Source organism: Hypanus sabinus, chromosome 8 (assembly GCF_030144855.1).
Source record: "Hypanus sabinus isolate sHypSab1 chromosome 8, sHypSab1.hap1, whole genome shotgun sequence".
Lineage (NCBI taxonomy): Eukaryota > Metazoa > Chordata > Chondrichthyes > Myliobatiformes > Dasyatidae > Hypanus > Hypanus sabinus.
In genome coordinates, this window is record NC_082713.1 from 121,757,258 (window position 1) to 121,770,934 (window position 13,677).

General features: G+C 40.6%; 1 protein-coding gene across 3 annotated transcripts in view; it reads left to right on the forward strand.

Annotated features, from left to right (window-relative positions):
* Positions 1–10,617, forward strand: part of LOC132398379 (lysine-specific demethylase 7B-like) — a 99,702-nt gene extending 89,085 nt beyond the window's left edge. For 2 of the 3 annotated variants that reach the window (XM_059977717.1, XM_059977716.1), the window contains exons 17-20: positions 1,177–1,382; positions 8,332–8,429; positions 9,547–9,844; positions 10,176–10,617. In XM_059977717.1, the coding sequence (XP_059833700.1) occupies positions 1,177–1,382; positions 8,332–8,429; positions 9,547–9,844; positions 10,176–10,264 (691 nt within the window). In that variant the 3' untranslated portion in view covers positions 10,265–10,617. Of the gene's footprint in view, positions 1–1,176; positions 1,383–8,331; positions 8,430–9,546; positions 9,845–10,175 lie in introns of those variants that run through there. The other variant, XR_009513638.1, reaches the window with a different exon arrangement.
* The last annotated feature ends 3,060 nt before the right edge of the window (positions 10,618–13,677 follow it).

A 13,677-nucleotide genomic window follows, 5' to 3' on the forward strand; every position in this document is an offset into this window, starting at 1 on the left:
AATTTCAGAATAAAAGATCACCCATCAGAATGGAAATGAGGAATTTCTGTACTGGGGTCTCTAAGTATAGACATTCACCAGCCCAGAGCTGTGGATGGTGTATCACTCAAGTTTGAGAGAGATGGGTTTTTGATATTTTGGTAGAGTATTACAGAGGGTTATAGAAAAAGAAGAGCCAAGGCTAAGGTCAGATCAGCAGTGAACTCGATGACTGGTAGAGCAGGCCAGGAGACTCCTGATTCTGCTGAGATTCCTTATGTTCTTATAGTCTTGTAAATAGTTCTCAAACTATCCAATTATATCTTTATCCACTTTTCGTTGTTGTTATTGAATCTGTTTCCACCACCACAAAAAATCCTGGTCTTCCTCTCATTCTTAAGTCTGCTTTCTCTAGTACTAATCCCTCTGAATCGGGAAACTGCTGTCCTTGTTTCAGTCTATCAAAACTTTTTCTTTGATATTGAAATCGTTGAGTTATCTGGACTCTCACTGTGGAGAACAGTGCTTTCTATGTAGGCTCTTCATAGAACTGAAATCCTTGCTCATCTCTGGTACCCACTGTAGTTTCTCCATACTTGGCCTAACATCTTTCTCAAAGTGAAGTACCCAGAAAGTAACACAATCCAACATTGAAAGATTAAACGTATCTTCCGAACTTTGTTCTTTATGCTTGAACTGATACAAGCACTTAATAACATTCTCTATTTATCTTGCATACCTCTGTTTCTTTATCCTGTTTAATTTCTATTATTGCTTCATTTTTCATTCTTCTTTGTTAACCTGCATCTGCCATGTGTCTGCCCATTTCTCTAGTTAAGGTACTGGTGAAATCTGTTACCATCTTCACTGTTTAAAATATTTCCAAGTTCTTAGTTAACCATAGTGAATGATAGAACAGACTTAAAGGATAAATAGCCTGTTCCTTCATTCAGTATTCCAGAGTAGAATAGTACAGAGGTCGGATAGATTGTGTGGGGCTTAATCCAAAGCAATGCATTGAATCAGTGAATCTCCTGCCATACTATAGTAATCCCCAGTGCTTATAACAACAGTGACTGCATTGGTGTAGTTGGGGTATGTTGAGCAGACTCTGGTATTAGAGAACAGTAGGGTTAATGGATGACTGGGAAGAGAAAACATTACCTACGCCCAACCATTTTCCTTGCTGCATTTCAGGGTACAACCACCATCTCCAAGCACAACCGAGGCCATACAGGGCATGCTGTCAATGGCAGCCCTGCAGTACTCAGACCTTCGCAGCAGCCCAAGAAAGAATAGGGACAGCCTGGAAAAAAGGAACCTTTCCAAGTCACATCAAGGCATAAGAACTAATAGGAGGGAGAAAGGCGCGCTGAGCCCATGTTCCAGGGCATCAGACTGTGGTGGGTATTTCAGTGTGTTTGTGTGTGTACTTAGGATTACAAAACAAAATAGGATCTCCTACTTTGCAGGTGGGGTAAGGACCTGAAATGATGTGGTTCCTCATAACTGATCCATACAGCTTAACAGCAGCAGTGGTGGGTTGGGTGTGCTGGCAGCACAGATAGGTTTGGAACAGGGAGAACTAGTTGAGGAGGGGAGGGGGATTTGGGGAAGAGCTGGAGGTTGAAGTGTGTAGTACTGATTGGGGAGGGGAAGGAAGCACAAGGGAATAGCGCTGGAATGTTTAGTTGCTTGTTCTGCCCTGCCATTCAGAGATCACTGTTAATTTACACTGCAATTCCAATGAAATGTCCAATGAAAATCTTTCAATCTTGAAGTTTTCAATTTCCCCCACTATCAATACATTTGTAAATATGTGGGACTGTTCCATTAGCATAAACAGAATTTTTTTTCCACCACCACTTAAATGAATGAACTTTTCATTTTTAAGTTTGAAATCCTGTTTCACAAAATCATACATCTTAGAAATAGGTCCATTCATCCCACCTTCTCCATGCCAGCTGTGATGACTATCTCCACCAATCCCATTTGCCATATTGGGCTTGTATCCTTCATTGCCCGTCCTATCTTGGGTATCTGTCTGAAGAACTTTTAAACTTTGTACTTCTTCCAGGATCATTTACATGAAAAAAATGTGAAATATGCCCCTATCCATCAAACACTCAAGCTAAGTAGGTCATCTTCAAAGAAAAACAATTATATACAGTACAATTAGTGTAATATGTTAGCCTTGGTGTCATTTTTTAAAAATGAACTCCAATTACTTTCTCCAATACTCTGGATAAAACTTTGGTAGAACCTCTCAGCTAGCATATGTTCCATTCCTTTGTACCCCCTCTTCACACAGATGCGGACTTTCCATTAGTCTTTTCCGTTGTTCATTGATCTTCATGATTTCCAACTTCTAAACCCTTCTTATCTTAGAATCTCTATTTGGGAAATGCTCCCTTTTTCTTGAGTGAAAAGTGGTTCACCTCTACTTCACGTTTGTGCTTTCCCCAGAAATGGAAATGATTTCTCTGCCAGAACTGGTAAAAGCATTGATAACTTAAAACCACTCAATCAATTTCATTGGTTTCTATTTCCACAAATCTTTTCCTCTATCATAGTAACTCTTATAATTTCATCTCTCCTCATTTTATTAGGTCTTGTCTAAAGCATCTGGAAGTCCATATAAATCCCAGAGCCCTCTGCCCGTGTTACTGCCTCAGAGTTTATTTGCACTTTAGGACACTATTGGTTGCCTCTGACTAGTTCATGATTATCCAAACTCTCAGTTTACATGTCTCAATAACAATTTTGACATATGATAGACTCACAACAAATAGAACTCCTGCCGAAGTGATGAATGAATGGGGTGGTGAAAGTTAGGATGCTGACAACAGAATTTTGTATGGCCTAGTTTAGAGGTAATATGTAAGACTGAAACTCTAAACCAGCAGTTCAATTTCCAAGTTTAGAGACTTCTATGACTCTAATGTCTTAACCATATATGTATATGTCTCTACTTGGATTTCACTTCAAGATGTTAAAGTTCTGATTCTCAATCCTGTTCCATTGTTGAATGAGATCATTGATGTGAGGACTTAACTATCTATCACATCTTGGCTTCAGATCCCTGCATGTTCATGGAAAGAGAAAAATATTGATATTGAATTCAGAGTTATTACTGAGCTAGCATGGCTCTGTGGAAGAAGCCGTACCTTGGTACTCTCCTGAATGGTTTGGTTTCGATGTTGTGCTCTTGTCTTAAACCCCACTCACAGTGATAATTCATTCTGGGTCTCATCCTGGTTTTCTGTTTTCTTCCATTGAAAAAAATCAGGGAAACAAGTTTCCGTGAAAATATTTTGCATTTAACAACAACTATTGTGCTCACTCACTCAACTTCAAACAGAAAGTGCTAAAATGACACAGCCCAGCCAATCAGAAGCCTGCACCAAGATCTGGGCAGCCAAAGCAAAATTTACTTCTCCAAGCTTAATGCTATCAATCTTTTCTCTACTTTTTTTCATACCGTACAGTAATGTTTTAGTGGCTTGAATCAATCTTACACCTTGACAATTTTAATGAACTTCACTTTCACTCAGTTTCCTATGTGATGTGTTATACAGTATGTTGACATCAGATTATTATATAGACACTTTGCTGTCTGCCAGGTTATGTAGCAATGCACTGGGCCATTCAGTACGACAGGCTGATACCTCAACCTCCACCCACCGTTTATTAAATCCAGTTCGAAATATGTGACTTTTGTCCCTCAGTTATTTTCAATGAAACAACTTAAATTCTTTCCTGTGAGTGAGGGGGTTGGTGATTGTTATTGTGGCTGTTTTTTTGCTGTGGGAGAGGGGGTATTTTGGGGTCTATGAATGTTGTCTCTTACCCTTTCCATGCTGGGGTGGGGAGGGAGTTGATGTTTTTTCTTTCATCAGCACCCACGGTCTATCTGTGTTTCTTGGCTATCTGGAAAAGACAAATATCAGAGTTGTATTGTACATGCATTCTTTGACAATAAAATGGACCTTCGAACCACTTTGCAGTTGTTGGGAATCTGCAGAGTGTTAAGCTGAGCGCTTTAACCTGTTCTGAGATTGAGTTTCTTCATGAATTCTCCACCAGATTTATAGTGACTTACTTTCATGGACCCCTGTACTGATCTCACTTGTGAAGAGAAACATGTTCTGTGCTTCGAAATTGTGGTGCACAGTGTTGGATCTGACTGACTGTACCAGCTGTTGCCAATGTCTGTTTCTTCCTCATTTGGCCCACTATACCCAGCAGGGTTGAGAATTCTTTAAAAGGATCCACCAGCGACGTGTCTGGACAGAAGTGTGTGTAGAGAGGGAGCGTGATCGTAGCAAATTGGGGTGGGCTTTCCTGTTTCCCTGAGTCTAATGGATATTTGGGAATGAAGTATCCAGATCAGAGGGCCTGGTTTGACATTCCAGACATATGTGCTGGTTCAGCTATAGGTCAGGGTACAGTGCAGGTGGACACGGATCTAAAGTTACAGCAGATGCATACTGCTGGTCTATGGTATGTCATTATACATAAACAGTAATGCTGGTCTTGGATCTGTCATTACGACGGGTACAGTACAGATGGGCATGGATCTAGAATTAGTACAGGTGTGCTGTAATGGACTTGAGTCTGTCCTTATAACAGGTTTAGTAAAGATGGGTGTGGATCTGTCATGGCAGGTGCAGTAATGGTGGACATGGGTCTATCATTATGACAGGCACAGTAACTGTGGCCGCAGGTCCATCACTGAACTGGAGACAGTACTGTTAACAGGTCTGTAGTTTCAAAGGGCTCATTTAAGAGATGGGACAGGTCTGTTTCCCAGATTTTAGATGTTGATGGATGAAGGATTTCGGGTAGAGCTGACATTATGAAATGTAATGATTGATCTGGAAAGAAGTATGTTAAGTTTCCTGAATTAGGAATTGTGAGGATGGTGTGACCAGCTGGCCTTTCAAAGGAAACACTTGGCATTGGTGTTTCCAGTAGCTTGGGAATGTTGACTTTATTTGTACCTTAATGTACTGCTTGAAATTTGACTGGACTATTTCAAATAAAGACCTTTTCTGACTTGCCAGTCAGAGGAAAATGAAAGTGAATTTTCTTTTTTATCTTAATAAAAGCATGGGAGATGTTGAAAAGCAAAATACCGCAGGTGCTCTACTTGTGTTGATGTTTATATCAAAACCTGAAAACACGACTTGCCCTTGAATCCTCCAAAAAGTAGTGGATACAGTCCTGTCCATCATGGGTAAAGCCCTCCCCACCATTGAGCACAGCTATACAAAATGCTATTGCAGGAAAGCAGCATCCATCATCAAGGACCCCCCACCACACAGGACATGCTCTCTTCTCGCTGGTGTCATCAGGAAGAAGGTACAGGAATCTCAGACTTACACCGCTGGTTCAAGAACAATTACCCCGCAACCATCAGGCTCTTGAACCAAAGGGGATAACCTCACTCAGCTTCACTTGTCCCATCTTAGAAATTTTCTCACAACCTGTGGACTCACTGTCAAGAACACTTCATCTCATTTTCTTGATATTTATTGCTTATTTATTGTTAATATTTATTTCTTTTTGTAGTTGCACAGTTTGCTGTCTTTTGCACACTGGTTGCACACCCAATTTGGTGCAGTCTTTCATTGATTCTGTTATGAATTTATTGAGTACATCTGCAAGAAAATAAATCGCAGTGCTGTATATGGTGACGTATAGGTACTTTGATAAACTTATTTTGAACATTGAACTTTTCTCCTCTTGTCCACTCTTCCTATTTGCAATTGAGAGATAGCACGGACCCAGGCCCTTCAGCCACAGTGTTCCAGCTGACACATCAAGCACCTTGTTACACTAAGCCTGCTTTATTCTCCTTGTGTTCCTGTTAGTTCTTCCCAGATTCCACCACTCACCTACTCTACAGATTCAAATTCATTTATTTATCACATGTACATTAAAACATACTTTGAAATATTTGCATTAACAACCAACACAACCTAAGATGTTCTGGCAGCACCCTGCAAGGGGCAATTTGCAGCAGCTAATTAATCTCGCAACCTGCACGTCTTTGAGATGCGGGAGCAAACTGGAACACCTGGGGGAAATGGTACATAGTGACAGGGAAAATGTACAAACTCTGTCCAGACAATACCAAAGGTCAGGGTTAAACCTGAATCACTGCAACTCTGAGGCAATGGCTGTACTAACCATGCCACTGTGCACCCATGCTGAGAAGAAAACAGTTCCATTCAGATGTTGCTAATGTTATTTCTATTGCACGTTCTGTAGTAGCTTTTTAATCCTTTTTTATAATATAAAGACATGTTAGCTGCACAACATTTTGTCTAATCAAATTTAGCATGTCAACTTTTCAGTTCACTTGTTTTAGAAAGCAGATTTCTAGCATGTTTGTTTTAAGTTTTAACTCCAATAGGTGTTTTAAGTGATTTATTGGAAAATGAAGGAAACGGCATACTCCTTGGAAGTCGTGTTTTAATGTAGCAGCAGACTGGAAGCATCTTCGGGTACAGATACATAAACCTCTAAAAGCAGCTGCACTGTTTAGCCAGCCCACGAGAAACAAGCACACATATTCTGCTATGGGGTAAAGTTTCTTTTCTTATTTATGTCACTTTGTGTACTTCTGTCAAATCTCCTCTACTCAAAGAGAAACAATCCCAGCCTATTAGGTTCCTCTTCATATCTGAAATGTTCCATCTCAAGCAATATCCTCCTAAACCTCTTCAGATTCACCTGTGTGATCACATCTTTTCTAGTGTTGTGAATAAAACTGTATACAGTTTACTAGCAGTGACCTAACTAGCTGTACCAAAACCAATCTGCTGTCATATTCTGTACCCTGGTTGATGAAGACAAGTATCTCTGCATCACCTTCTCTACCTGTGCTGCAACCTTCAGGGATTGTTGGAATTGTAAACCAAGGTCCCTCTATTCCTCAACATACCCTACTATTCATGGTCAATGTCCTATCCTCAAAACCTCATACTTGTTGGGATTGAATTCCATCTGCCATTGATCTGCACAAATTGCAAACTGAGCAATATCATTCGATACCTAAACACGATGCTCTTCACTATCTACACTACCAATTATTGTTATCTGCAAACATACTAATCAAATTGTTCAATATTTTGTAGATATAAAGAATCAAATATTTTCAGCACCATTTTTTCCTCTGCATGCCTAATGCGCATCAGGTGGCACCCTTGCTTTTTTTTTTACAGGACCAAATTGCTAGCTCAATGCTCAACCTAACATGAATGGAAAATGTGCAAGGAGCCAGGTGTATTCGAAGTCTGGTGCAGATGCCACTATACCACCAAATAGCTTACAGCACCAGTGCCTAGACTATATCACTGTCCATGGGCTTCTAATTATGAGAGCAACCCTCTTCCACCATTCTCTGCCTCTTATTGCCAAGCCAATTTTGGATCCAATTAGCCAACTTGCCTTGAAAATTAGTTTCTATAATATATCTAGTAATTGGAGCTCTCTCCCTTTCTGCGTACTGTATTTATGACTATTATTCAATCAGATTACTAATAATCTCCTACTGTTTATATGTAATTTTATCCAAAGTTAGTTTTGACCATTTTATGGTAGTCAGTCTCAACTTTGTCCCATTCTAAGTTGACTCTGGCAAGATAAAGGATATTAAAGTTTTCAGGTTCTTTTCAAACACAGCATTGAATTTTATTGTTACTGTCTGACAAAGGTTCCCTTGCTGATGGATAAAGGTCCCTTGCTCATTATGCACCATAAAATCCAGAAGATAATCTTAAATCCTCTGAGTAAATTCACTATCTTTCTGAATTGAACTATTTTGATCTTTCAATGTATGAAAATTATGGACTGCAATTTAAGTAATTCTGCCCTTCTCTGGAAAGACTTCTAGTCTCTGAACCAAATCTTTCTATCACTTCATTGATCTGTTAAGGGGCTTGTAGATACTTCCAATAAATAATTTTGTCTTCAACCTTCAGCAAGAGATGAGTCCTAGCTGGAGGGATATAGAAGGGAGATCTGAAGAAAGGCAACATTGTGAAGGAAGAAAGGGTATGGACACAGAAGAATGGCATTGAGAGGGACAGGAGAGGAGAATAGAATTAATTTCTTTTGTACATCAATAAAATATGGATTTTGTTATGTAACTTAAACTATTTACCCTTGGGCACAATGATAGTAATCACGTAATAACTAAAGTAAATTTGAATTTACTTTAAATTGTAGGCCATGTTTGCATTTCTTTGATTGCCTTTGCACCAGGTTGCAATGATTGGTCTCACAGTCCTCTTGTGATCCTGTCACCGGTTGTTACTGAGTGATGAATGTATGTTTTCACAGCTGGGTCCGTGAAGCAGGAAGCCGCTGAGTGCAGCACTGTGTTGCCAACTGCTGAATGGAGGGGCACAATGGGAGCATCGGCCAGACTATCTGAAACGGTAGGACTAAGTTCCCTGTATACCTGAGTGTCTATGGCATGCACTTTCACTTGGTCAGGGAAAATCTGCTTGCATTTAACTCTCTGGGGAGGTCATGTATTGTGCTTTAATTGGTCTACTTTCTTTTAATTAAACACAACCATATGCTCTATATCAACTGGATGTAAAAAACAATCGACCACGTTAGACTATAAGGCATGGGAGCAGAATTAGGTCATTAGGACTATCGAGTCTGTTCTACCATTTCGTCGTGTATTATTCCTCTTCACCCTATTCTCCTGCCTTCTCCTATGGTGCCCTTGCTGATCAAGAACCACTTTAAATGCACCCAATGACTTGGCCTCCACAGCGATGTGTGGTAATGGGTTCCACAGTTCACCAACCTCTGGCTTCCTCGTCCCTGTCCTGAAGGGAATTCGTTCAATTCTGGGGCTGTGTCCTTGTGTCCTCTGGTCGTGGACTTCCCCACCATAGGAAGCATCCACTTTACTGTCTCGAACTTTCAATTTTCAATAGTTATGAATGAGATTTCTCTCTTCCCCCCCCCCCCCACACACATTCTTCTAAACTCCAGCAAGTACAGGCTCAGAGCCATCAAATGCTCCTCATACACTAACCCTTTCACTCCTGGCACCACTCTTGTGAATCACCTCTGGACCCTCTCAAATGCAGGCACATACCTTTATGGATATGAGACCCAAAACTCACAATACTTCCAAGTATGTTCTGACCAATGTCCCTTTGCCTGATTGTTTGTTTTGGTTCCTAGTATGGACCTTTGCTGTGAATTGCTGAACCATTGAAACTTTAAGGTTAAATAAGATGTACAGTTGCACTGTCTTGGTGTGTTGGTGGTCAAGTGCTGTGCAAAAGGGAATTCCCTAGGTTTGATCTCTAGCTGCTGGCTGGAGCTGCGTTATGTTCTGCGGTCCTGCCAAGCAAGGCAGGGCATTGCCCTCAAAAATTCAGTCAGTTGCCTGTATGGTCCAGAGGATGGTCAGGTCAAGTGTAATGTGGCTGCCGTTCTGTTAAGCGCATACAGCTGAGGAATTTGGGGAGGTAAGGATCACATGGGAATTACTCAAGTAAACAAATCTACCTCTAATTTTTATTCAAGGTATTGAAGAATGAGCCAAAACATCTCAGAAAAGAATGTTCTTTGTTGGTGAGGCAAAACATCCAGGAGAACAAGATGTTAGTGGAAGAAATGGTAGATAGTGAAGGTCAGATTGCCTCTGACTCATTGACTGCAGTGTACAGGTCAACTGCTGACTGTGACCTGCGAACAAGTCCAGTTCACAACAGTGACAGTCCAGATCGGACCCACCCTGGAATATCAACGTCACCACCTCTGCATCCATCTAGCAAGCGGACCATTCCCAATCCACCGCCTGTGAGCAACCAGGCGACAAAAGGTCAGTGGCTAGATATCACCATAAAACATTGGTGTCCTTGATCAGAGGGAGCCCATCGTCAAGTCGGTGCGGGGGTGTTGGGGTGCATTCCCACTAGGAGAGATGTTCGGCATGAGTACAGTGGCACTGATGATCAGAGGGGGAGAAATCAAGAATGTCCACTTAGCTGATGAGATACACTGCTGAAATACGAGGGTCCCAGATCAAAGAGATGGATAGGAAGAGCATCATCGATCAGGAAACACTGGGACATCCTAAATGGAAGAGTATTATCAAGTGTGTGAATGCTGCTTTGTTAATATTATTAACAATGTTATTAACCATTTGGCAGGAAAGCGTCCAAAGAAAGGGATGGCAACTGCAAAGCAGCGACTGGGAAAGATTCTGAAGCTGAACCGAAGTGGCCGCCTCTTCCTTTAGAAATAAGACTTTCCAGACTAACTTTGGGCCAAAGAGGGTGATGGTGCTGCAGCATGGATGGCCCTACCTCAAGACCCTTGGATATGCACTGTCGAAGCAATAATGGCAAAAGTCAGAGCTGGGGAGAAAGAGGACTGATGTGGGGAAGCTCTGAAAATTGTTCAGGGTTAGCAAACATTTTTAAAGGATGGTATTTTGCTTTTTCTGAAGATACTTTCTGTTGTAATTTATCTTCCAAATTATTTGATGCATTTTAATTTAACAGCATTGTTTTTTTTAAAAAAGAGAAAACTATTTATTGAGGAATTGATTCATTTCAACAAAATAATTTAGATATAAAATATTGAACCATATTTCCAGCTGAGAGATCCTTGTCTTTTAATTGTTTGCATTCTGAAATGATTTAATGTTTATCTCCTTTGAGATCAAATCACTGCAAGCCTTTTCTTATTCCACATCAAAGTGGATAAGGGAGTGGCTGATGAAATTGAACCATGCAAATTGGTTTGCTTTGGGAGCTTAAACAAGCGCAGGACACTGGAGATTCGGTGGATGAAGAGGTAAGGCCTCATGCTGAAGAGGGTGGCAGAGTTTGTCATTGAAACATTGCTTATAGTCGATATATGAATCCAGCTGGAAGCCCAAAAAGAGTCGAGTTGGGTTGCCATTTTACAGTTTGTTCAAAACAATGGTTAAGCAACACTTTGGAGTATTGTGTGCAGTCCTGGTCACTGTGTAATTGAGCTGGAGATGGTGAGGAATAGATTCAAAAAGCTGTTGCTGGGACTGTTGGGCTTGAGTTCTAAAGGAAGATATAATAGGCTGGGGACCATTTTCCCTAGAGTGAAGTAAGCTGAGGGGTGACCTTAGAGATCGATAAAATCAAATTGTGCATAGAAAAGATGAAAAGTTACAATGTTTTCCCCAGGATAGGGAAGTCTAAAACTAGGTGACATGGGTTTAATATGAGAGGGGAAAGATTTCCACACAGGGTAGTGGGTATATGGAACAAGCTGACAAGACAGGTCTAGTAGAGGTGGGTAGTTGCCATTTAGGATAGATAGGTAAGGTCAAGTTTTATTGTCATATACACAAGGACATGTGTGCACAGGTATAATGAATGGGAAAGTTTAGGATACATGGAGGGATATGGACCAAAATTGGATTAGCATAAATGGCTATCTTGGTCAGTTTAGACAAATTGGGCCGAAGGGCCTGTTTCCACAATACATTGACTCTAATTGTTGTGGAAAACTGGTTGTAAAAATCTGGTGATTTTGAGACTGAGTGAACTGCTGGAAAGAAATTATATTTTGATCGCTTTGCCACTTTTCAGATCACAAAGCACATAGCGTATTGACAAACCCACCTCTCCCACCATATCCAACCGTTTGGTTGTGAAGGAGAGCAGTTTCTTGTTCTTTCACCCAGTTTCTGCAACACCCAACCTTTTTTCTTCTGGAAAGATAAAATTCTCCAGGCTTAAACATCTGTTGGACTAGAATTAGAAGTCCTAATTTACAGTTTATACAGCAATTAAACTTGTACAAAGGCACATAGATATAGCAGCAAAATCTACCAAGCTTTATTTAACACACTCAGGCCTTATTTGACAGATGACTATCTGCACTCTAATTACAACTTCATTCAGTACAACTTCTTCACAATGAGTTTCTTATACAACATGGAACTGGGGAAACTACTACCTCCAGTCAAGTACATTGAAGTATGGATGATGTGACTTGTGGTGCAGTCACTGGAGAGACACTGAAGCTGGTGATATAAAGGTCTTTATTTATTGCATTCTCCTGGAGATGCTCAAACTTGAAGTATGTTACATTTTCATACACTATATCTAAGGTAACCACAATTTCAATCGTTGCAATGACATTATTTACTTCCAATATTTTGGATTGACGTTGCTTCCTTTGAACAGTAGGAAATGGCACTAAGTGCTCAAGCACCTTTGCTGGTACAAAATAATTCACACAGATGGTCTGAAAGAAATCCCATACATGTAACTTTAATGTTGTGAGGCTCACTCTGAGTACTCAAAGATCCCAGCTATTGATTGATCAGCAATATCTGTGACCATGTTTGATGTGCTAAGTTACAACATCAGTCTTGTCTGCCAGTTGAACTAAGTCACAATGATGCAAAAAATAACTTGGCCCATATTGCCTGGTTTGTTGCAGGTCTATTAACATTACCCCATTGCCTTACATTTGGCTGATGTATATGAGAACATTTCATAGTCACTTCACTTTGCAAATCATATCTCTTAGTCACCAAACTCCAGACTCTGTAGCTAGTGCTGTTTGCAAAACTGTTCATTTAACTCACTAAACTGATTACGGTTTAAAACACTAGCTCGCTTTTGAATTATATCTGCAATATTTATATAATTACATATGCAATCTGGAACAACAAAACTGGAGGAACATTAGTGGGATCAGAGGGATGGTCTACATTTTGGGTGGTGACCCAGTATCAGGGTATCTCCCTCATCACTGTCCAGGGACCAAAACAGCCCTTCCAGATGCATTTAGAATAGTACAGCACAGGAACAGTCCTTTCAGCCCATAGCATTGTGCTGAACTATAATTATGCAGATACATGGTCCGTATCCTTCCATACTCTACACATTCGTGTTCCTATCTGAGCCACTTGAACACCTCCACTAGCACCCTTGTTAGTGCATTCCAGTCACGGTGGTGGCACCACAGTGTTTTTAAAAAAAGTCCTGCCCCACACATCTCCTTTGAACTTGCCTCTTCTTGCCTTGAATGCATGCCGTCTAGCATTAGACATTTCAACCCTGGGGATTAAGGTACTAGCTGGCTGTCTGTACCTCTCAATTTTATATGCTTCTGTCAGGTCTCCCCTCAGCTTCTGATGCTCTAGAAGATAACACCTCACACTCGTTCAGATTAAACTCCATCTGCTATTTCTTTGCCCTTGTCTGCAATTGATCTGTACCCTGTTATATCCTTTGGCAAATTTCTATGCTATTGACAAGGCCAACAACCTTTGTATCAGTCACAACTTACTAACCCACCAATCTTGTGTTTTCATTCAAGTCCACGTATAAAATACACTCAGTGACCATTTTATTCTGCCTGCACACCTCATTAATGAAAATATCAGCCAATCATGTGGCAGCAAATTAGTGCAGAAAAGCATGCAGACCAAACATCAGAATGGGGAAGAAATGTGATCTTTGTGACTTTGACCATGGAATGATTGTTGGTGCCAGATGGGGTGGTTTGAGTATCTCAGAAACTGGAAATCTCCTGGGATGTCACGCACAACAATCTGAAATCTGACGGCTGAGAGGAAGAAACTGTTCCTGAATCGTTGAGTGTGGGTCATCAGGCTCTTGTATCTCCTTAGCAAATCTTCCCCTAATAAAC